Here is a 19,909-nt window from a genome sequence, read left to right as displayed (position 1 = left end):
TATCACAAGGCAGAAGCTTACCTGTTGAGGGCCAACTTGCTGAAAAGGGAGATGCTGCTGGGAATAGCGGGCAGAAAAAGCAAGCAAGTGTAACACATGACTTAGTAGCCAAATGCGATTTGCATTTTTGTATATTCATCTGGAGAGTGTAGAAATTGTTTCGCATTCATTTTTATTTTTCTAACGTGCTGTACGATTGTGTTTGAGCACGTATTTGCTCGTATGTTTGCAAAGTGCTTCGCTACGCTCCTTACCCGAGACCCGTTGGCCGGACGCCATCGAGAAAAATGTAACAATGAGCATTGAGCGACCGAAAGACGAGGACTGGCTCAAGACTGTCCAAGAGTCGGACACGGCTGGATGGATATTACAGAATGGATCGCGGGTGTACACAAGTTAGCCGAGAGCCGAGGGAGACGTAATAAAGATGGTCTCCTCCGGCTCCTGTCCGTCCCGCTCGGCTCGGAATTTTGCCGTGCGATAAGCCGCTCTCCTGGCTTCCTGCTTTTGGAAAAACGACGCGCAGATGTTCCTCCGTAGCTTGGCGGCGTAGGCCTCGAGGAACACCAGCAGGTAGCTCATCAGCCACAGGCACGCAAGCAGCGCGCTGGCGCCCACGCCGGGATCCGACAAGGCGGCGTCACACGTGGACGCCTCAGGGCTGAAGTTCCACTTGTAGTCCTTGCGCAAGTCTGCCAGCTGCCGCGTGACGCACGACCGTGGGACGATGCAAAACGCCGGTGGGAACCAGCGCGCCTACCGGCACACAAAGAACGGTGTTTGAGTGTTGGAGCTCACCTCTTTGATCAGTCGCTCTGGTAAGGCGCAAGACAAATTGCCAATCGTTGGAATAATTATTTGCATAATTGCAGACCGTTACAATTCTGATGAGCGCTGCAAGACGGCGTACACTGCTCCACCTTTCTATCCCGCGACAGCGATGCTGCTGGCTACAAGGTGTGGCAAGTGGATTCTCACCTTGTAAGTGACCTCCATGTTGGCAGACAGGGCCGGAAAGTCCAGCAGCCACGGCAGGAAGACTCGGAGCGTACGATAGACGACGTGATCCGAGGCTGCTATTAACGCCATGGCGCTAAAGTGGAAGGTCACCGCCAGGAGCGATACGACGCTGGGCATGCAGTCCCGGCAAGAGATCTGAAATCTTCGGAGCACTGGGGCAAAGCCGCCGCCGGTGGGAGTGCAGGCTTCCTTTCGCTGCCACCGCCGCCGCCGCCGCTCTTTTGAGATGGCGTGATTATCAAACTTGACGCAGGTCAGATATGATTTGAGGTAGCGAGCAGATTCCCAAATCAGCAAGGTGACAAACACAGCCGCCAGAATCCTGTTGGACAGAACTTTGTAGCGTGTCAGCGTGTTCCTCATGTGGGAGAAGTTGACTCGGACTTGCCCGATCATCTTGACAAAGCTGCTCTTGACCTCGCTCACGTCCACGCGCGTGAAGCGCTCTAACGTCCTGACCTTGGCGACAAGGCTCAGGTCCTCATTCCCGGCTCGAACGGCTTCCTGGAAGATTTCCCCCCTGGCTGCGTTCAGAAGCTCCGAAGAGTTCAGCAAAGTCCGCGAGAAGCCCTCGGCGGCGCACTTGAGCGCGCCGACCACGGCGCCCACGTTGGCGCCGATGTTGGGGATGATGTCGGCGAGGAGAACGGCCAGCGAAGCGGAGATGAGGAGCTCGCGGCCCTGCCGGGCGCAGACGGTGGGCAGGCTCACGGTCAGCGCGCAGCGCAGCGGGTGACACAGGACGGCGGCGGCCAACGCGGCGGCGCCCGAGACCAGCGCCGTGCCGAGCGAGGCCCGGTGCCCGCAGCGCAGCGTTTGCGATAGCCACCGGTGGAGCAGGGCGCCCATAAGCAGGGCCGGACCCAGACAAAGGCACGTCAAGGTCAGCAGGTGGCGCCCCGCCGGCCGAGCTGAAGAGTAAACCTCCCACAGGTAGAGGAGTAGGCGCTTGGCCCGGGGCATCTCTCGGCACATTCTCCTGCTCACGAGACACAGACAGACAGCGAGTGCCGCGCGAGGGCGCTAGCGCCGCACGGTGGCGCTCATCAAAGCGCTACCTTCCTTGTCCTCTTTTTCTTCCTTTGAAAACGCGCCGCCGATGATAGGTAGACGATAATACTTTTTGGGTCAACGGCATCTTCCAAAAGCGCAGCACCCTTTAGTGTGCTCGGATAACTTGGCTGCTATTTCAAACTCAAAGAAAGTTGGAGAAGAATCTGCTTTGGCTCTCGTGCAATCAATGTATACTCTGGCACAGCGTTACGGAGTTACGGATTTGTGTCTCATCTTGGTTCAGAGTCCTTCTCATCCATCATATGGCATGCGCTGTGGAATTCCCTTGATGGTCAATAAAGCGCCTCCCTCGCTAAGTACCGCCCGATGTACCGCTCAGCGCTCGTAACGATGTCACTTGGCCACGCAAACTTTACGACGGGAGTTTGTAGCGGCGCGCTAATCATCACCTCGCTTCGGGTTAATACACAACAGAAATGCTGCGCGCCAGCTGAGTCCGGAACAAGCGTGCGTGACAACTCGAGGTGATTCATATCCCGTCCTTTGTTTTTAATATGGCAACCGATACGGGAAGGCGGCAGGCGTGTTCTCGAGAGATGCCAAATAGCGCAAATTGGAAGCAGTCCCGCACATAGAGATACCCGAGCAGATTTGAGCCAGATTGTGGTTTTTACCTGCGAGGCCCGAGGACGCGGTCGGTGGCGGCAAACTTCATCGCTGCTGTCGGAAGCCAAACTTGCGTAAAAGAGGAAGTGGCGGCTGCGGCGTCAACACAGTCACAGTCACATTGTTGTTGGAAACTGGTCATGGGATCATGTGATGTGCTCAGATGACACTTTGAGGCCAAGAAAGCAACACCAGGAGGCTGGACCAAGTACACTTTATTGAATCCGATCCAAATTGGGACTGGATTGGCCCGGCGTCATGCGCCGAGGGAGCTTCTCCGGGAAAAGCTCGACTTGCTGGCTGATCTCGTTGCACAGTCCCATCAGGAATGACATTTGCCGATTGAGTGATTGAGTGATTGATTGATTGATTGATTGATTGATTGATTGATCGGACACAGATTGACCACGTACCGATGGGCCAAGAGGGGCAGGCGGGCTTGTATTGTTGGCGGTGTGCCCTCAGATGAGGAGGACCAAAATCTCAAGGACTTAACGTACTTTATGAGCGAGCGTGCTGGCTCTTTTCACAGTCGAAGACGGGATGGGAGCAGTATGTGCACACAAAGACAGATGTTTGTAATGTGGTGGGCTTGGTTGTTTTTGCCAGTCTTGTAATGGATGACGATTAGTTTGCGCGTGTTTTTGTCCAGCTCCCATGGCGTCTGTTTAAACGCACCGTGCGCAACCTTTGAAAAAGGGCTAAGGCAAATACGTGAAGGGAGGGGTCAACTACAAACGCTAAGAGCCGAACACTGCCTGCCGCCGGCGTTGTCTTCCCGTCAGGCCATCAGAGTGTGGCATTTGACGTGTGGGCGGCAGAGCGGTTGAGAGGGCGAGCCCAGTCGGGGTAGGCGTCCAGCTGGAACATGGCCAGGCCCCACGTGTTGATGGCCAGCGCCACGGACAGCAGACCCAGGATGTTCATGACAAAGCCAGTTTTTACCTACGGCGCCGTCCACAATGAGCGAGTGAGCGACCGACCGACCGACCGACCGACCGACCGACCGAGCAGCCTGGCGTGGACAAACCAAGCAAGGCGGAGCGACTCTCACCATGTCTTTGACAAGAAGGTGACCGGAGGCGAAGGCAATGGAGTTGGGCGGCGTGGCCACGGGCAGCATGAAAGCGTACGAGCTCCCGACCGTGGCGGGGATCATGAAGTACAGGGGGTTCACGCTCGCGTGGAAGGCCTACAAAAAGACAGGAACATTTCGGATGGCCGGCCACATTTGGGAAGGCCCCGTTAGGCTCGGCCCTATTCGCCACCCTTTTCCACTCATTTCTACTCAACTGAGCCACTGAATAACCTGAATGCAGCAACACAATGCTAATGTGGATGGAGGGAAGGCAAGGTACAAAGGAGCCAGATAATGATTGGTGACAACAGACGGGGGTTAATCGCTAACAGAGGACAAACATCACGGTGTCTGTTGCGACACAACTTAAGAGCCAAAACGCTTGTCTTGTCTGTCGTTTCGGAAAATACTAAGAAACACATTGCCGAGTTTTAGCATTTCAGCCGGAGAATATTTTGCCTCCATTAAAACTGTCGTCCCGGCGTCACAGTTGAGTTGGCCGAGATGGCCGGCGAGTCGGAGAGCCACTGCGTGGAGTGTGTCCAGGAAAGCGCCATATTCATCTGATTAGCACTGCGGGCATGCTAACGCACAGACGCCGCAAGACAAAACAAAGCTGTGGAGTCTGTGAGTCAATTCACACCGACTGCGCTGCGGTGCACTGCAGTGTGGTGCCGTCGCGTACCAATTGTCATGAAGCTGAAGAAAGCCAGGCAGGAAGTATTAGTACGATTTAAACGACCCAAAAGGAGCTGAACGGGACACAACGGCACCGCTGAAACATACATAAGGCGAAGTTTGCCACGGCGGACGAGCCAAAGTCCCGCAAATAACCCAGCGGTCGAACCCCAATTCAAGGAAAGGGGAACTTACCAGTTCGGCGATAACGGGCAAAAAGATGATGATGGTGGCCGTGTTGCTGGCAAACTCGGTGAAACAGGCCACGAAAGCTGTGATCAGCATCATGGCCGCTGCGGGTGGGACCTTGGCCAAAGGCCGAAGGTGGCCTCCCATCCAGGCGGCCAGTCCGGACTCCTGCCAAAGAGGTCAAAGGTCATGCTGCGGAGGAAGAAGGCAAAATAGCGCCACCGGACGTGAAGGCCCCGTTACCTCACAGGCCTGGGCCATGGCGAACCCGCCTCCCAGCAACAGAATGATATTCCACGGAACGGCCTCCTGGGCTTTCTTCCACGAAAGGAGAGGAACGTAGGGCGCGTTTGAAGCTGGGGGAGAGGTGAACCAAAGGAACACTCTTTTGTTTGCCTCCTTTCCAGCTGCTTATTTGGCCAGCTGAGCATCACAAAGGGTCCGGCCGGCGCACGTGCGTGCATGCACCAGAGTCAACGTGCACGTTCCATCGCAAAGAGCTTTGAGAGATTATTCAGCCCAACGTATCGTCCCGCCTCCAGACGGCCGAGGCACTTGTGCTCTAATCTAGGTTCTTAACATTCCTCGGCGTATTTACCAAGGAACCTCGGCGGGCCCCCTTTGACTGGCCTCCCATTTCTTTGGATTTCAAAGGGAGGAAATAATCAATTGATCCGCTCCAGGCCGAGACCAGGGCTGCCCCAATGCCGTCCACCCGAGCCACCCATGTTTGGCTTTGGACTTTAGCCCAGTCGCCAGGCTCGCCGCCTCAAATCGCAATGGCATTTGAGTGACTAAAGTTTGCCACCACTGACCTTTGGGGTCCAACCACCAGCTAAGAGAAGGTTTCTGCGAGGGGAAGAAAAACAAGATGGACACGACGATCACACCGGTGACGGCGTCCGACACATAGCTGTGGAGAAGGAAACACAAAGTCATGTGAGCCCTCGGGCGCCGCTCGGGCAAACAAACGCCGGGCCGGGCCGGGCCGGGCCGGGCTGTTCCGGGCCGGGCTTGGCTTCCTTACCCCTTCTTGAAAAGCGCAGACCAGCCGGTGACAAATTTGGGATCCCTCGTGAACAAGAGAACGGCATAGGCGGTAAAGAAGAAGGAGACGGCCCCCTCGGCAAAACTGCAACGGAGGGAGCAAAGCGTGTTGGAGCCGTCGCTCGCCCGCCCGCCCGCGCTCATGTCACTTCAGCTCCAAGACATACATGGGACCTCACTTTAAGGGTCCCAGTTTCCGGTAGTCCTCTTCCACCAGAGCCCGAACTCGGGCCTCTTCTTCGGCTCTCTGCCGCTGCTTGGAGCTGCAAAGAGTTAAGGGCAAACGGAGCAACCTCAATGGTACTCACGCACGCACGCACGCACGCACGCACGCACGCACGCACGCACGCACGCACGCACGCACGCACGCACGCACGCACGCACGCACGCACGCACGCGTTGAAAAATGGCAACGCTCGTTTACCGTGCGCGCAGTCCCCCGTGGAGGAACGCGATCCACAGCCATCCCAAAAGCAGGAAGACCAACATGAGCGGGAAGGCAAATGCAAACCACGAGCCAAAGTTGATGAGATCGCACTCGGGAAAATAGCTGAAGAACATCAAGCGGTGAGCGGCCAGAACATCTTGGACCCGGAGCCGGTGAAATTACTTTTTGAGCTGTCCAATCAGGATGAGGTTGGGCGCGGTTCCCGTCAGCGTGGCCGTTCCTCCGATACTGGCGGCGTAAGGAATGCACACCAGAAAGCCTTTCCACACGCTCATCTGATACTCCGACTCGGAGTGGATCTCCTCGGCTGTCCCGGCGTCGTTCTCCTCCACGGCCGCGCCCGAACTTGTGGAGACATGATGGTGACTCGACCGGGAGGGATGATTTACACGAGCTCAACGCGGCTGCCGCTCGCTGGCAATTGCTGCGCAAATGCCCTTCAAATGAGCATACCGAGAGAGCGAGAGAGAGACCGAGCGAGCGAGGGGATCGTCATTGTTTCACGCTCCGTACTTTTTTCCCCAATCTGAATGTTACATAGACGCAGGACGCTCTTCTTACCCCTCAAGTGACAATTTTTGCTTCTCCGAGGCCACCGAGGGCAGGGAACGCATCTTAATTGACGGACCTGAAAGAGAGCAGAGATGACGGCATCAGCGGGGGGCAACCCACGTACACTCATCGTGACGATCAGTCGCCGCTTCTACACCAACTGTGTCAGAGCGTGTCCAAAGCGGAGCCAGTCGCCGCCAAAACAACAAGGTTGCGCTGAGGAAATGCGTCTCCCTGAAGCAACAGTCCTCGCTGCCGCAAAGCACGCCGGCCGGGAGGAATCGGTAACTTATCTTAAAGGAGAAGCTCTGGAGCCGCGCGACCAACCACAGCAAATCGTTTCGCTCGGCTCGGCTTTCGAGAGAGCCCAGGAAAACGGTGGCCGCGCGCGCACGTTCGCTCTCCAGAACGCAAGGACGCGTCTGCTCACTCTCGACTTGAAAAGTTCCGTCATAGCGCACACGCAGCGCGTAGGTCACGGTCAGTCACACGACACACACCGCGGGCCACGTCGCGCTTGCAATCCTCTGGCGTGTGCGGCGTGCATTTCCGCTTCAGGCTCTCCAGATCCCCGAAGAGAGTCTCCAGGATGGCGTTGGCAATGGGGAGCATCATGGCCGTGGTGGCCGTGTTGCTCAACCACATGGACAGGAAGGACGAGGTGGTCATCATGCCCAGTATCAGCCTGGAAGGGAAGGGAAGGGAAGGGAAGGGAAGGGAAGGGAAGGGAAGGGAAGGGAAGGGAAGGGAAGGGAAGGGAAGGGAAGGGAAGGGAAGGGAAGGGAAGGGAAGGGAAGGGAAGGGAAGGGAAGGGAAGGGAAGGGAGAGGACGGCGTGAGCAGTAAAGCAAAGCGCCAAAAAGGCCGCGTCGGCGGAGCGTCGAGCCGTCATCGGCGGAGGCAACCTTGGACTCGGGCCCATGACCGGGATTGACTTTACTATGCGGAAGGGGGGATTTTCTCGCCGCACACACCGTTCGCAAACTCCAAAGGCGCACTTGTAGCTCGGGGTTAAATACGTGGAAGTGGGAGACGGCCGGCGCCAGATACTGTATTCTCTCACCAGGCTGGTTTGACCCCCACGACAGTGAGGACCTTCAGCGCTATTCTGCGATGGAGGCCCCACTCCTCAATGGAGGATGCCAGCACCAGGCCGCTTAAGAAGAGGAAGTTGGTTTCCAGGAAGTACTGAGGGCAGAGTTTTTGGGAGGGGATGATCCCCAGCGTGGGAAAGAGGCAGATGGGTAGCATGGCGGTGACGGCCAGCGGGAGGGCCTCCGAGCACCAAAAGGTGGCCATCAGCACCACCACATAAAGACATCTTCCTTCCTAAACATCACAAGACCAAACAAGTTAACCGGCTATGCGAGAAAATGCGCATTCATGAGGAGCAAAGGTCAACAGTTTGGAAGCAGGCCAACAAAAGTAGTGGTATACGTACTGCTCCCTCGCTCGCTTGCTTGACCACTCACTCGCTCGCTCGCTCACTCACTCACTCACTCACTCACTCACTCACTCACTCACTCACTCACTCACTCACTCACTCACTCACTCACTCACTCACTCACTCACTCACTCACTCACTCACTCACTCACTCACTCACCTTTTCTGGCAAGGTCACAAGTAAAGGCGAAAAAAGCAGTGGCGTGATGAAGAGCACCAGCGCTTTGTGAACACACCACAACTTCTTGGCCACAACAGACATCTTTGCCTTCTGGCGTCGAAGTTTGCTCCGAAGTGGCAGAGAGCGAGCTGGTGTGCAGCCCTTTAAAGCCTCTGCAAGCCCGCGGAGAAGATTAACCACCCGCTCGGCCACAGGTTAACGTGTCGTACGCAGGTGTCAAATAGTTAAGCGGGACTCTTAAGGCCTCTCCCACTTTCAACTGGGGGGGGGGCCTTGCATACTGAATCTTTGGAGCCCCTGACCTGCAAAAAGAGTCATGTCATGCCGAGAGAGCAGCTGTGGCCTGAAATTCTCCAACAACCAAATAGTTGATGCACCATAATAAACTGATTGCAGCTGCACCTGCTGTGCACAATTGGCCACTGGGGGGCAGTACAATGCAGTCATGCACACACACACACACACACACACACACACACACACACACACACACACACACACACACACACACACACGCGCACACACACGCACACACGCACACGCACTCGCGCACACGCACACACACACACACACACACAAACACACACACACACAAACACACACACACACACACACACACACACACACACACACGCACACACACACACACACACGCACACACTAACCTTAACCCTAACTGCTCAAAAGCAACGTGAGTTTGTAAAGTCAGTCTGCCTGTGAGCTTTGCTATATACTGTGTCTGTGCCACTTCAAGTGTCCAAAGATGGCCACGTAGACTCTATTTGCTAGCCCATCCGTGGCGTTTTGCGTATTGGCTTGGGACTGAGCAAAGGATTTTCTTTTTCCCAAGACAAAAATACATAGGAGCTAGTTTTGAGTAAACGACGTGCAATTCACGCTCGCCGTGTTGATTTTGGCATCAAACTGCAGCCTGCGGTTGCATTTCAGAGCTCAGACTCTCATTTTTCAACAATGGCCTGGGCCACCAACTGATGCGACTCCAAATCAGCCCAAAGCTCCAACACTTGACCTTTTCAAATAGAGCGGGATGAGAGGATGCCATCCGTGGCGAATCGGAGGGAGGAGGCGACAAACCAAGAACCGACCTCTTCTGTTGGACTTGACTCGTCCTTCTTTGCACACAGGAGCGCAAGCGGCCGCACGTTTTACACGCAATGTCGAAGATCGGCGACCTTTTTGAAAGGCGGAACTAATTCTAGGAAACTGATTCATTGTCACGGTCGGGTGGAGCATGGAGCAGGACGACCAAGTGCAGCTTGGACCAGGGTTTATTGGTGAACTCAAAAAAGGCAAACTAACAGACTCGGCAACTGACATGACCTAACAAAACCTAACAACAAGACTGACCGAAAAAGACGTGAAACAAAATTACAGGATGACATTACCAATGACAGCAACTGGAACCAAAAAGACATCATGACGTTAACGCATAACACACAGGAGGGGAGGGGCGTGCACACAGACAGAAACCAAGACAACAGACACATAGTGGAGCAGTTGGGGACGAGACATGACATTCATGCGTCACGGTAAAACCCTTTTTGTGATTAAGAGCTGTATAAATAAATGAAAAAATCACCAGAACGTGGCATGATAGGCAATGGGCAACAATTTATTTGGACAAATCTGGTTCAGTTTCCCAACTTTCAATTGGACAACATTGGTGGAAAATTCCAACATCCCAATCAGGTCCTAGCGGTGCCCACGTCTCTGCTCCGGGAGATCACGCACAGCGAGCTCCAAAGACCTGCGCAATGAGCGGGCGACAAAAGGCCAAAATTAACACACGGACGACAGTGCCGAGCACCCCGCCCGCTTTCTGTCACGCGGATGGACCCAGGCGGCTACGGCGACAGCAGACGGCGGCAGCAGACGGCAGCTCTCCTCGTGCGCAGACAAGCCTTTTCAGCAACTACGCGGACAAAAACAGCAAAAGCACGTCACGCGCAGTAGTGCGAGGCTCGATTTTGGGCCGAGGGCATTCACCCACCCCTGTGAGCAAAGCGGGCAAAATGTGAGCATGAAGACTCCTCGGCTGGCCGGGTCCATGGATTTGCAGCTTTCCCTCCCTTTTGCAATGACCGGCAGACGCGCAGCGGCACGCTAACCGTTTGCCGACTGTGATTTTGGTTGCCGGCGGAGGGTGCTATGTGCCAAAGGGACTTTCTTTACCCCGATACTTATGCAGGACATGAGCGCTTTGACCAAAGCAACCGCCAAGCAGCCCAGAGCGGTCCACGTGACTGGCAGCGGCAGCGGCAGCGCCTCCTCATGTCGATTGCCGTTAAATGCGCTCGTCGCCGTTGCTGCTGTGGCCCCGCAATCTTAAGTCAGGTGGGGAAAAGGGCAACGGAAGAGGTATGGTTTGCAAGAATCTCTCACTCAATGTGATATCACGTGTACAGTGCGGGTCGGGGAGCATGCCGTTACTTACCTTGAACCCAAAGGTCGACGGTGCAGTCGTTGCTTTGACCGCCTACCTTTGCGGTGATAACGCACTCGTAGGTACCAGAGTCCCGGGGCGTGACGGCGGGCAGGTGCAGACTGTGGTTCTTTCCAAAGGTGGCCCGCTGAGAACGGTTGGCCTTGGTCTGGCGCCAGCTCCCGTCCACCTTGATGATAAAAGTCCTTTCCTGCCCACTCATCTGTCCGTTTGGAGAAGCGCCGGTGCATCATAGGTCACGTTGCCGGAGGCTGAAAAGCTTCACTAACCTTGTACCAAGACAGGAAGAGGAAATCGGCGCCATCCCCACACAGACAGCTCAAGTCGACGTCTTTGCGGCACTCGACATTGACGTTTGCCTGACTGCGGGCGACGCAACACGCGGCCGCCACCTGCTCGCAAGGCCGGCTCGGCTTAGATCAGCTGTTTGGTTCCAAACGCTGATTGCCAAATGACCTTGGGCTCACCTTCACCAACAGCAACAGCCGGCTCATGATTTTAGTCTTCCTCCGAGGGAGCGATCTGATGTGGCGGCGGCGACGACTTGTGGAAATGAAAAAAAGGCTGCTTCCTGTTAAGCTAGTGGGTGGGCTATATGGTTTTTGCTGCTTCGCTGGTCTCCAAAAAACACTCGGTGATCGGTGTCTGTTTCCAGACAAATAAGCACTTCAGGGACCCACGGCTGATTGGGAAAAGATTTTATTCAACCGATGTCAGAGTGAAGTCTTTCCAAAAAGTTGAGTGGCCCCAAGGCATGGATGTAAAGGCAGGCAGGCAGGCAGGCAGGCAGGCAGGCAGGCAGGCAGGCAGGCAGGCAGGCAGGCAGGCAGGCAGGCAGGCAGGCAGGCAGGCAGGCAGGCAGGCAGGCAGGCAGGCAGGCAGGCAGGCAGGCAGGCAGGCAGGCAGGCAGGCAGGCAGGCAGGCAGCCACGCAGGCAGCCACGCAGGCAGCCACGCAGGCAGCCACGCAGGCAGCCACGCAGGCAGCCACGCAGGCAGCCACGCAGGCAGCCACGCAGACAGCCACGCAGGCAGCCACGCAGGCAGCCACGCAGGCAGGCAGGCAGGCAGGCAGGCAGGCAGGCAGGCAGGCAGGCAGGCAGGCAGGCAGGCAGGCAGGCAGGCAGGCAGGCAGGCAGGCAGGCAGGCAGGCAGCCACGCAGGCAGGCAGCCACGCAGGCAGGCAGGCTCTCGTGCAGGGGTGTCATTTTTGTACTTTCCTTCAGAGGGCCATTATGACTGTGTGTGAATGTCTAAGAGTATTTAGAGCAGGGGCGCCCGGCCTCTCTATCCAGCCTGCTGCTTATCAGCAACAATGGTGATGATATGAATCAGGAGCGAGGGGGGAAGCAGCACTCCTAAGATAAAAAAACAACTCGCTAGCAACATCTCTATTAGTGAAGACAGTTTCTCATTTTAGTATTGACACGTAAAGTCCATGCAGAATGTGTCTTGGCGGCAGCGGCAACCCAAATACAATTAGGCCGCGGGCCGGAGTTTGACAGCCCTGCTCGAGGTCAACATCTGCGACTCCTGAGTACGCGTGCGCTACCGTGCCAAAGTTTGGGCCCACTTAAAAGTGTCCTTCTTTTTAAAATTATATAAAATGGCTGTTTCATTCCATGCATGATGGACTAGGAAGTATAGCTGCATCCCAGCTATGTGCCGCGAATATTTTGCACAATGTGAAATAAGAAACAGGAAGTTGATCAAATGCAGAGGGCCACTTGATGTGATTCTTTTGTGTTCGTGAGCTCCTTGGATTTGGAACAAATTGGTCAAATGAATGATTTCTCTTTGAATTTGTACTCCCAAGCGGACACCGTTAGTAGAGTGGGACATTTACAAACACACTTGCGCACATCCAGGCAACCGCGCGCGCGCGCACACAGATATCCTGTTTTCAATCCCAGGGAACTCCCCATTGTGCCTCCTCAAGCATATTATTTGTAGGTGTCACTCTTGTTGACAAAAGAGGTCAATTCCTGGTTATTAATAGCTACGGGTCTTCATGGAGAAGAGAAAAGAACGAAACGCTCCTTCCGCATAAAGCAATACCTCCTTGTGCAGCGGCAGCAGCAGCAGCAGCAGCCGGCGGCGCTAGGCTGCATAAACGTTTTTGCAAAGCGTGAGTGGAAATGAGCCGTTATTGGCCACTTCCTCCTTGGGGGTTTGTGTCGAGTAATCAAACACCGCCACCGCTTTGCTCCACCTACATGCAGCTGACAAAGTAAACATGTTCATCTTCTGGCAACAGAAAGGGGGTAACTAAATAGCAACAAACGAGACCAGGGAACGAGGAACACCTGGACGAGGCGCAAGTGAGCAAATTGCAAGACGCAAGGGGCGGGGAGTACGACAACACTTCTAGCGAGACAAGGAAAACGGAACATTGACAAAAGGAACAAGAAACAACCAAGCCAAGTCCAAATCAAAAGCAAACAAACTCAGAAGATGACATCAAACCTGCGGTGCTTGAGTCTCGCAAGCCTCATTGAGTGACGGCGGAAATCCGGGCCAGCGCGCATGCGCGTGCCTGTTGGGTCACAGCCGCGCTGGAAATGTGTCGCGCGCGCCCGGAGCTGGTTAGCCTGCTCGCTCAAGTTCCCCCCCAGCGTGTTTTCTGTCAGTGAGCTTGTTGGGCGCACGCTCGCAAGCCTCTGATTGAGGAAATCCGCTGACTGTTTGCTCTGCACGCTGACATGAAACACCCAAATGGCTCCCGCTTTCCCATGAAGGCTCCTGCGAATGTTTACGGATGACGGATTTATGGCCCTATGATGGAGCGAGCGCACAAGTGTAACGGCGGCAGCCAGCGCTTCTTAAATCCCACGCTGCATGGCGGGCGACTAGCCTAGCACTCACGAGTCAGAAAAGCAAGGGAAATGCCGCTCAAAAACACCCACTTTTTATTTCGGCAGCTTTTGCTTCATTGGATGGAGGAAAATTCCAATTGCTTGATGGTCTGCTCGAGAACAAAACGCTCGGGCTTATCTGTATTGTTCTGTAATTTCATCTGTGGGATTTCCTGTGAGCAGCAGAGCCTGCTTCGGACCCCCCCCCCTACACACCGTCCACCCCCAGCCCATCCGATCGGCTCGCTGTCCGTCATCCGCCCGCCGAAACGGGCTTTCGCTTTTGACCTCTCACCCCGGAGGTCCCCACGGCAGTGATTTATCCCTTCGGCATACCGACAGCTGCGTTTGGGGGTCCGACCGGAATGTGAGCCGCTATTTGCCGTGACTAATCCGTAGCAGACTTCAAAGAAGAAGAAAAAAAGAAAATAAGCACACGAAGGCTAATGACAGCAGAAACCTCACACCAACGCTTCTTGCTCGCTTGGTAAACAGCAGCTCAGTGGCAAGCCTGCCTGCTGGCTGTGAGATCATTTGTTGTCACAAACAACACGCACGCACGCACACCCACACACACACACACGCACGCACGCACGCACACACACACGCACACACACACACACACACACACACACACACACACACACACACACACACACACACACACACACACAGATTGAAGTCATTATTCGCGGCTGCCTCGTCACGTGACGTCACGTGACCTCACGTGACGTCACGTGGCCTGCGTACGAGCGCTGCAGACAAAGGACGGCTAACTGTGCCAACGGGATCGCTGCTCGGCTCAGACGGAGGCGGGATTTTGACGTGGCGCATCCAAAGGACTCCCTCCCACCACCACCATTCTACGTAGTTCAGCTATCATCCTGTGGCCTTTTCTGAATTGGAAAAGTCGACAACACCGTGCATATTTCCTTCCAGTGCATGCCGCTCTGCATTTTGCCCTTTAGAAAACGTCAACTCTAAGCCAGGGATGAGGCATCACGCTTAGGCAGACATGTACAAGCTCCGTCCTTGGCCAGTGTTGCTCAATAAAATCCCAGTCCGTTTGTCATCAAATCAACTTTATGGCAATTTGTTTGCAAACAAAGAAGGACAAACATTCACAAGTCTCAGACAAATGTCCTGCATCCTCAGGGGCTTCTTTTTACATTTCTCGCTCAAGCATAAATACTCTGGTGTGGGGCTGTACGTGCGTGAGTGCGTGAGTGCGTGCGTCCGTGCGTGTGCAGCTCTAACTCTTCCCTGAGAAAGTCTCTTGAGGGTTTTCAGGTGGCCAATCCTTCCGTGCCACCACTTCCTTCACACAGCGTCTGAGTCGCAGTGGGCCCAGTCTGCACATCTTTAAAGACTAGCCGCCCTCCTTGGGTGAAGAAGAAACACATTGAGTTGAGCCTATACTACAAAATAGTATCAGGAAAACGCAACCTATTTGATATCCCGTCAGAATATCTAAAACACTACAAACTGGGAGTTTATGCAGAGTGCATTCATGGCATCCTCATGATCGATCATTAAATGTGTTCTTTGTTCTCATTTCTTCTCCTCTATGTTTGCGTCATAGGGAAAGAGCAATTCTACATCAGGATAAGCGCATGTGCGTGTGTGTGTGTGTGTGTGCGTGTGTGTGTGCGCGCGCGTGTGTGTGTGTGCGTGCGTGTGTGTCTGTGTGTGTACTTAGAATCGCTTCTCCACATTTATGAAACTTTCATAGTTCAATTCGAGAAAAGCTCTCCTTGCTACCCAAATTGGCTGGCTGGCTGGCTTTCATTCAATTCATCTGCTTGAGCGGCATGCCCAAGTTGGTTATCCTTACCCCTTTCCTCTGGTTGCTCAAGCAGAAAGTGCAGATGGTCCTGGGCTGCTTGCTTGCCTTGTCTCCAGCCTGTGCGTGGAGCACGTCGAAGCATGGCCGCCCTCCTCCATCGGCGCAGCTGTCCCCCCCGACGAGAAGCACGTTGGCCAAGTGGGAAATGTAGCTGGAGGCCAGGCGTAGCGTCTCGATCTTGGAGAGCTTCCTGTCCACTGGCTCGGTGGGGATGAGGGTCCTGAGGGCCGTGAAAGCGCTGTTGACGCTCTGGGTCCGGCCGCGCTCCCTGGCGTTGGCCGCGCTGCGCTGCTGCTGCTGCTGCTTCACGACCATCGCGTCCCCGGCTTTGCGCGCAGTCCTCGCTCGTTTGTCGCCGTAGAGCCGCTCGGAGGAGCTGTCGTCGCTCTCGCTGCAGCGGTCGTCGTCCTCTGACGCGACGCTCAGGTCGGAATAGAAGCGCTCGGCCACCGGACACAGCATGGCAAACGCCATCGCCCGACTTGGTCCCGGCTACTCCCCCTCTGCTGCAGCGGCATCGGCGGCACTAGGCGCGCGTCACCTAACTCGCGTGCAGCGGCGGCGGCGGGCTCGACATCGCTGCACGTGCAAGGAAGCTTCCTTGAGATGTACCGACCGCACCTGCGTGAGCTGGGCTAGAGGGCGTCGTGGATACTGAAAGCGCAACACTCTGATGTCACAAGCGCGCTCTCACGCACGCACGCACGCACGCACGCACGCACGCACGCCCCCTCCACTATAGCAAAACAACTCCCACACTATAACTACAGCCTGTATAAAAATACAGAGGTAAAAGTAGAGGTACTGATTCAACTCACTGGAAGCAAAGGTCACAACTGCTTTCTTGTGACTAATTTGTGACTACTGTATGACGGAGCTGTACGCAGAGCCGGTTCAGACCTCCAGGGGGCCCTACGCGAAAATATGTTCATGGGAGGGCTGACGTTGCCTTGCTTACCTGACTGCTGTTGTCTTAGCACATTGTCATGAAGACACCTCTGTCACGCCCGTGCCAGAGCACTCTCGGCAGGCAACTTCCCTCAGCCACACCCCTTTCGTTACTGTAATGCCTGTCACCTGCTTCCCCTGTTACCTTGTGCATTTAAGCACTGCCCGTCTGTTTCTCCCTGTCGGTGTCTACTGTTCTGTTCCGTCCCTGTCCGTGCCCGGTGTTCCTGTTCCTGTCCCTGTCCCTGTCCCTGTCCCTGTCCCTGTCGTCTGGTTATCCCCCCGTCTGTCTGGAGGCTCACGGTCAGAATTTTAGCCTTGTCTAAGTGGACTTCTGTCGGTCGGTCTGTCTGTTTGCTGGCCGTGAGTCTCTCTCCTGTTTGTGTCTTCGGTTCCCCACCTGCCTCCCTTCCAATTCCCTTTCCCTTCGATAAACCCTGGTTCAAGCTGCATTTGGTTGCCCTGGCTCAACTCATTCCTGACAACCTCTTTCTTTTCCCATGACCTGATTTCAAATGCTGCGACATCTTTGCGGCTACGAGTCTGCTCTTCGACGACACGCTGCTGCGAGCCATACGGCGCTGATCGTCGAGACAAGTTAATACACGTGACAGAAAGATGAGGTCACGCGAGGCCTCACGCTAAGTGCGCAGTGTGCGTATCGGGCGCGCTGGCCGCCGGTACTGGCTGTACGGTTGGGTGAGCTCCCAAAAGGCCGGCGCTCAAGACAGTGGACAGGAGCAGTATAGGCTTGCCGTTTTGATTGATAAAACTTGCAGGCTACTGACAAGAACAGAATGCTTGAGATTCAGTTTATTGGCTCGGGCAGGTACCCTCCATTTTGTCATACCCGCACGTCCAAGTTGATCATTGGATTGAGCCACAAATGAGCATTTTGTGCAAATAATTTTGTGTCCACAAATGAGTATATTGTAGCCAGGGACAAAAGTGGTCCATTGTTATAAGTGTACAAAAAAACCCAAAGTGAATGATTCCTTCTGTCAGGAATGAGTTGAGCCAGGGCGACCAAATGCAGCTTGAACCAGGATTTATTGCAGGGAAAAGGAGTTGGGAGGGAGGCAGGTGGGGAACCGACGACACAGATGGGAGGAAGACTCACGGCCAGCAAAACAGACAGACTGACCGACATGAAGTCCCCTTGGACAAGGTTAAAATTCTGACCGTGAGCCTTCCGACAGACCGAGGGAAAACCAGATGACAAGAACAGGAACACTGGGCACGAACAGGAATGGACACAACAGTAGACACCGACAGGGAGAAACACACGGGCAGGGCTTAAATACACAGGGTAACAAGAGGAAGCAGGTGACAGACATTACGGTAACGAAAGGGGTGTGGCCGAGCGAAGTGCAGGCCGAGCGTGCTGTGGCACGGGCGTGACACCTTCACCGCCATGGACATCTCTCGACGACTGTTTTATCAAGACGCGCGTGCGGGAGGGGTTTCGTCCAGCTTGTCTGTGGTCTGCAAAGCGCTGAAATGTCAAAGGGGTCAGTGGCCGCAGGCGTCGCAGCGCTTTGGACGAGTACACCTTTGAGTTGAACGGGTGCAATGTTTTGCTGGTTTCCATCTCAGGCCGGTGTGGCGTGACAAAAGGCCCCGGAGGAGTCGGTTACTTTCAGACAGTCACGGGAAGGAAATCTACTGGCATGAGCGAACGTGTCGAGTCCTTTTGGCTTTGCTCTCCCTTGGTTTGCACAATGGCCACAACGGGCGATCATCAAGTGTGGTGACGTACGGGAAAGTCCTCTTCTGCGTCATAACAAAGCGCAAGCGTTGTATCGAAAAGCTGCCTGCCCTGCCCTGCCCTGCCCTGCCTGCTCTCCATGCCAGGACCGGAGTGTCAGGCTTGGCTCCAAAGCACAATCGGCCCAAAGCGTACGAGACGGCACAGCGAGTCCCCATGACGTCATCAAACGCATATCCGCTTCGAGAGCTGAATCTTTCCCAAGTCGCAAAACGTTTCACTGATGAGCGTGCGTGCGATGCTGCGTTCATGTGCGCCATGGAAAATTGCCAACTCTTACACTCCGGTCAAAAGACACCCTTTCAGAACCAAAACATGGCACTGGGTTTTTTTTCATCTGAATGGGTGCTCGCTTGTAAAAAAGTGCCATGCCTAACCCTAACCCCATCCCTAGCTAACTTAACAAAAGACTCGAATATTTGACACACAACTAAGCTACAATCTGGAATAGAAGGTGTAGCATTGGAAGGAATTGTGATCTGGTTTCTTCTTCCTTTTTTTTCTTTTCACGTCTGTCTTATTCCCACTGGCTTGCAGGGTGAAAAAAAGTGGTAAAGTTCAGATGAAAACAAAGCTCGTGAGCGAAAGCAACATGACAGCAACCGAGACAATGAAGCCACAACGGAAACAGGGAAGGAACTAAGTACGACTCGACAATTAACGGGTTGCAGGGAGCTGATTGGCTGAGACTAGGCTTAGGGGAACCCAGCGCACGTGCGCACAAGGAAAACAAACATACAAACAAACCAAGTCAAAGCGGATCATGGCAGATTGCATTTCCGACAAATAAGAGCAGACTTGCAGATTGTGCTATTATTTTTATTAAGGTTATCATTGCTATTGTTGTTGTCATAAATTGTAGCAGAACAAGAGAAACCCAAACATCCCTCAACAATCATGGCTTAAGTTTGTTCCGAGAGAGGGAGGGAGGGAACGGAGAGAGGGAGAGAGTGCGAGAGAGAGAGACAGAGGGATAGAGAGAGCCAGAGAGAGAGAGAGAGACAGAGAGAGCGAGTCAGACCGAGAGAGAGAGAGAGAGAGAGAGAGAGAGAGAGAGAGAGAGAGAGAGAGAGAGAGAGAGAGAGAGGACTCTTGATCTTTTTTTTGAGGGCCATATGGAAGGTTTCAAGCAGCCAACCATATGTCGAAGGCTTTTGTCATGGAAATCATATTTATTTGGCACTTCTCTTTGCACAGCAGAGCTGGACACATAAAAAAGTGAAACAGAGCATGATCAATTGTTTGAAAATACACTGAAGTGTTTCTGCCTTGTCCTGAACAAATAGATTGGAAAGCAAGACACTCCCTGATTCACGTGGCCACCCGGACGGACTGATTGCTAACTGTTTTGTTTTGACCCCAAAATAAGACAGCATGGCTGGAAAAGGGCAATTCAATGTCCGCATGCATATTATTGCTGTGACGTATTTACAATTATATGTACACATTTGTCAAAGAGGAACAATGCTGCAGCTTGTCTCAATTTGGAAAGGAAGAATCAAGTTATCTTCTGCTCTCTGACCTGCTGCTAACCATAAGCCTGCACGTCCACAAATGAAAAGAAGGTTGAAACGTTTTCTTTCGCAACTCAGTCCGTATGAAATTGCCGTGGCAAAGCATCTTGAGCTTCTCCTACCGTCAGTGAGAGCGCAATGCGGCCAGTGATTTGTGTACACTTCAATAATTGAGCCATGTGCCAAATGATGCTTTTTG

The 19,909-nt window shown here is 54.1% G+C and overlaps 4 protein-coding genes across 8 annotated transcripts in view; all 4 read right to left on the bottom strand.

The window, feature by feature from the left end:
• Positions 1–155: 155 nt before the first annotated feature.
• On the bottom strand, positions 156–2,857 carry ocstamp (osteoclast stimulatory transmembrane protein). Its single transcript, XM_049752340.2, has 3 exons — positions 2,709–2,857; positions 979–1,999; positions 156–756 (listed from the first exon to the last, which is right to left on the bottom strand). The coding sequence occupies exons 1-3, from the start codon at positions 2,840–2,842 to the stop codon at positions 397–399; spliced, it is 1,515 nt and encodes a 504-aa protein (XP_049608297.1). The 5' UTR covers positions 2,843–2,857; the 3' UTR covers positions 156–396.
• Positions 2,858–2,897: 40 nt separating this feature from the next.
• Positions 2,898–8,491, bottom strand: slc13a3 (solute carrier family 13 member 3). Its single transcript, XM_049752339.2, has 13 exons — positions 8,296–8,491; positions 7,755–8,020; positions 7,193–7,377; positions 6,702–6,768; positions 6,303–6,485; positions 6,117–6,242; positions 5,872–5,955; positions 5,673–5,777; positions 5,461–5,558; positions 4,889–5,001; positions 4,652–4,813; positions 3,755–3,892; positions 2,898–3,645 (listed from the first exon to the last, which is right to left on the bottom strand). Exons 1-13 carry the CDS (start codon positions 8,395–8,397, stop codon positions 3,490–3,492), a joined length of 1,785 nt encoding a protein of 594 aa, XP_049608296.1. The 5' UTR covers positions 8,398–8,491; the 3' UTR covers positions 2,898–3,489.
• A 1,437-nt stretch (positions 8,492–9,928) lies between these two features.
• On the bottom strand, positions 9,929–16,550 carry LOC125988509 (transcription factor 15). Of its 5 annotated transcripts, none has more exons than XM_049753805.2 (6): positions 16,439–16,550; positions 15,469–16,134; positions 11,248–15,015; positions 11,050–11,172; positions 10,772–10,982; positions 9,929–10,661 (listed from the first exon to the last, which is right to left on the bottom strand). In XM_049753805.2, exons 2-3 carry the CDS (start codon positions 15,952–15,954, stop codon positions 15,004–15,006), a joined length of 498 nt encoding a protein of 165 aa, XP_049609762.1. In that variant the 5' UTR covers positions 15,955–16,134; positions 16,439–16,550; the 3' UTR covers positions 9,929–10,661; positions 10,772–10,982; positions 11,050–11,172; positions 11,248–15,003. The 5 variants fall into 5 exon arrangements, 4 of the variants coding, with proteins under 4 accessions (XP_049609762.1, XP_049609760.1, XP_049609761.1 ...); XM_049753803.2 differs by lacking the exons at positions 15,469–16,134; positions 16,439–16,550 and having other exon boundaries at positions 9,929–10,084; positions 10,510–10,661; positions 11,248–11,425; positions 13,246–13,623; XR_011086486.1 differs by lacking the exons at positions 15,469–16,134; positions 16,439–16,550 and having other exon boundaries at positions 9,929–10,249; positions 10,328–10,661; positions 11,248–11,574.
• Positions 16,551–17,459: 909 nt separating this feature from the next.
• The window catches only part of scrt2 (scratch family zinc finger 2), an 8,307-nt gene continuing 5,857 nt past the window's right edge, over positions 17,460–19,909 (bottom strand). Inside the window, exon 2 of the mRNA XM_049753800.2 lies at positions 17,460–19,909. This exon is cut by the window's right edge and continues 3,144 nt beyond it. The gene's annotated coding sequence lies outside the window, so the exon portion shown is untranslated.

Source organism: Syngnathus scovelli, chromosome 2 (genome assembly GCF_024217435.2).
Source record: "Syngnathus scovelli strain Florida chromosome 2, RoL_Ssco_1.2, whole genome shotgun sequence".
NCBI lineage: Eukaryota > Metazoa > Chordata > Actinopteri > Syngnathiformes > Syngnathidae > Syngnathus > Syngnathus scovelli.
The sequence above is the reverse complement of the archived record's forward strand: the minus strand, read 5'-3'. Positions and strand labels throughout refer to the sequence as shown.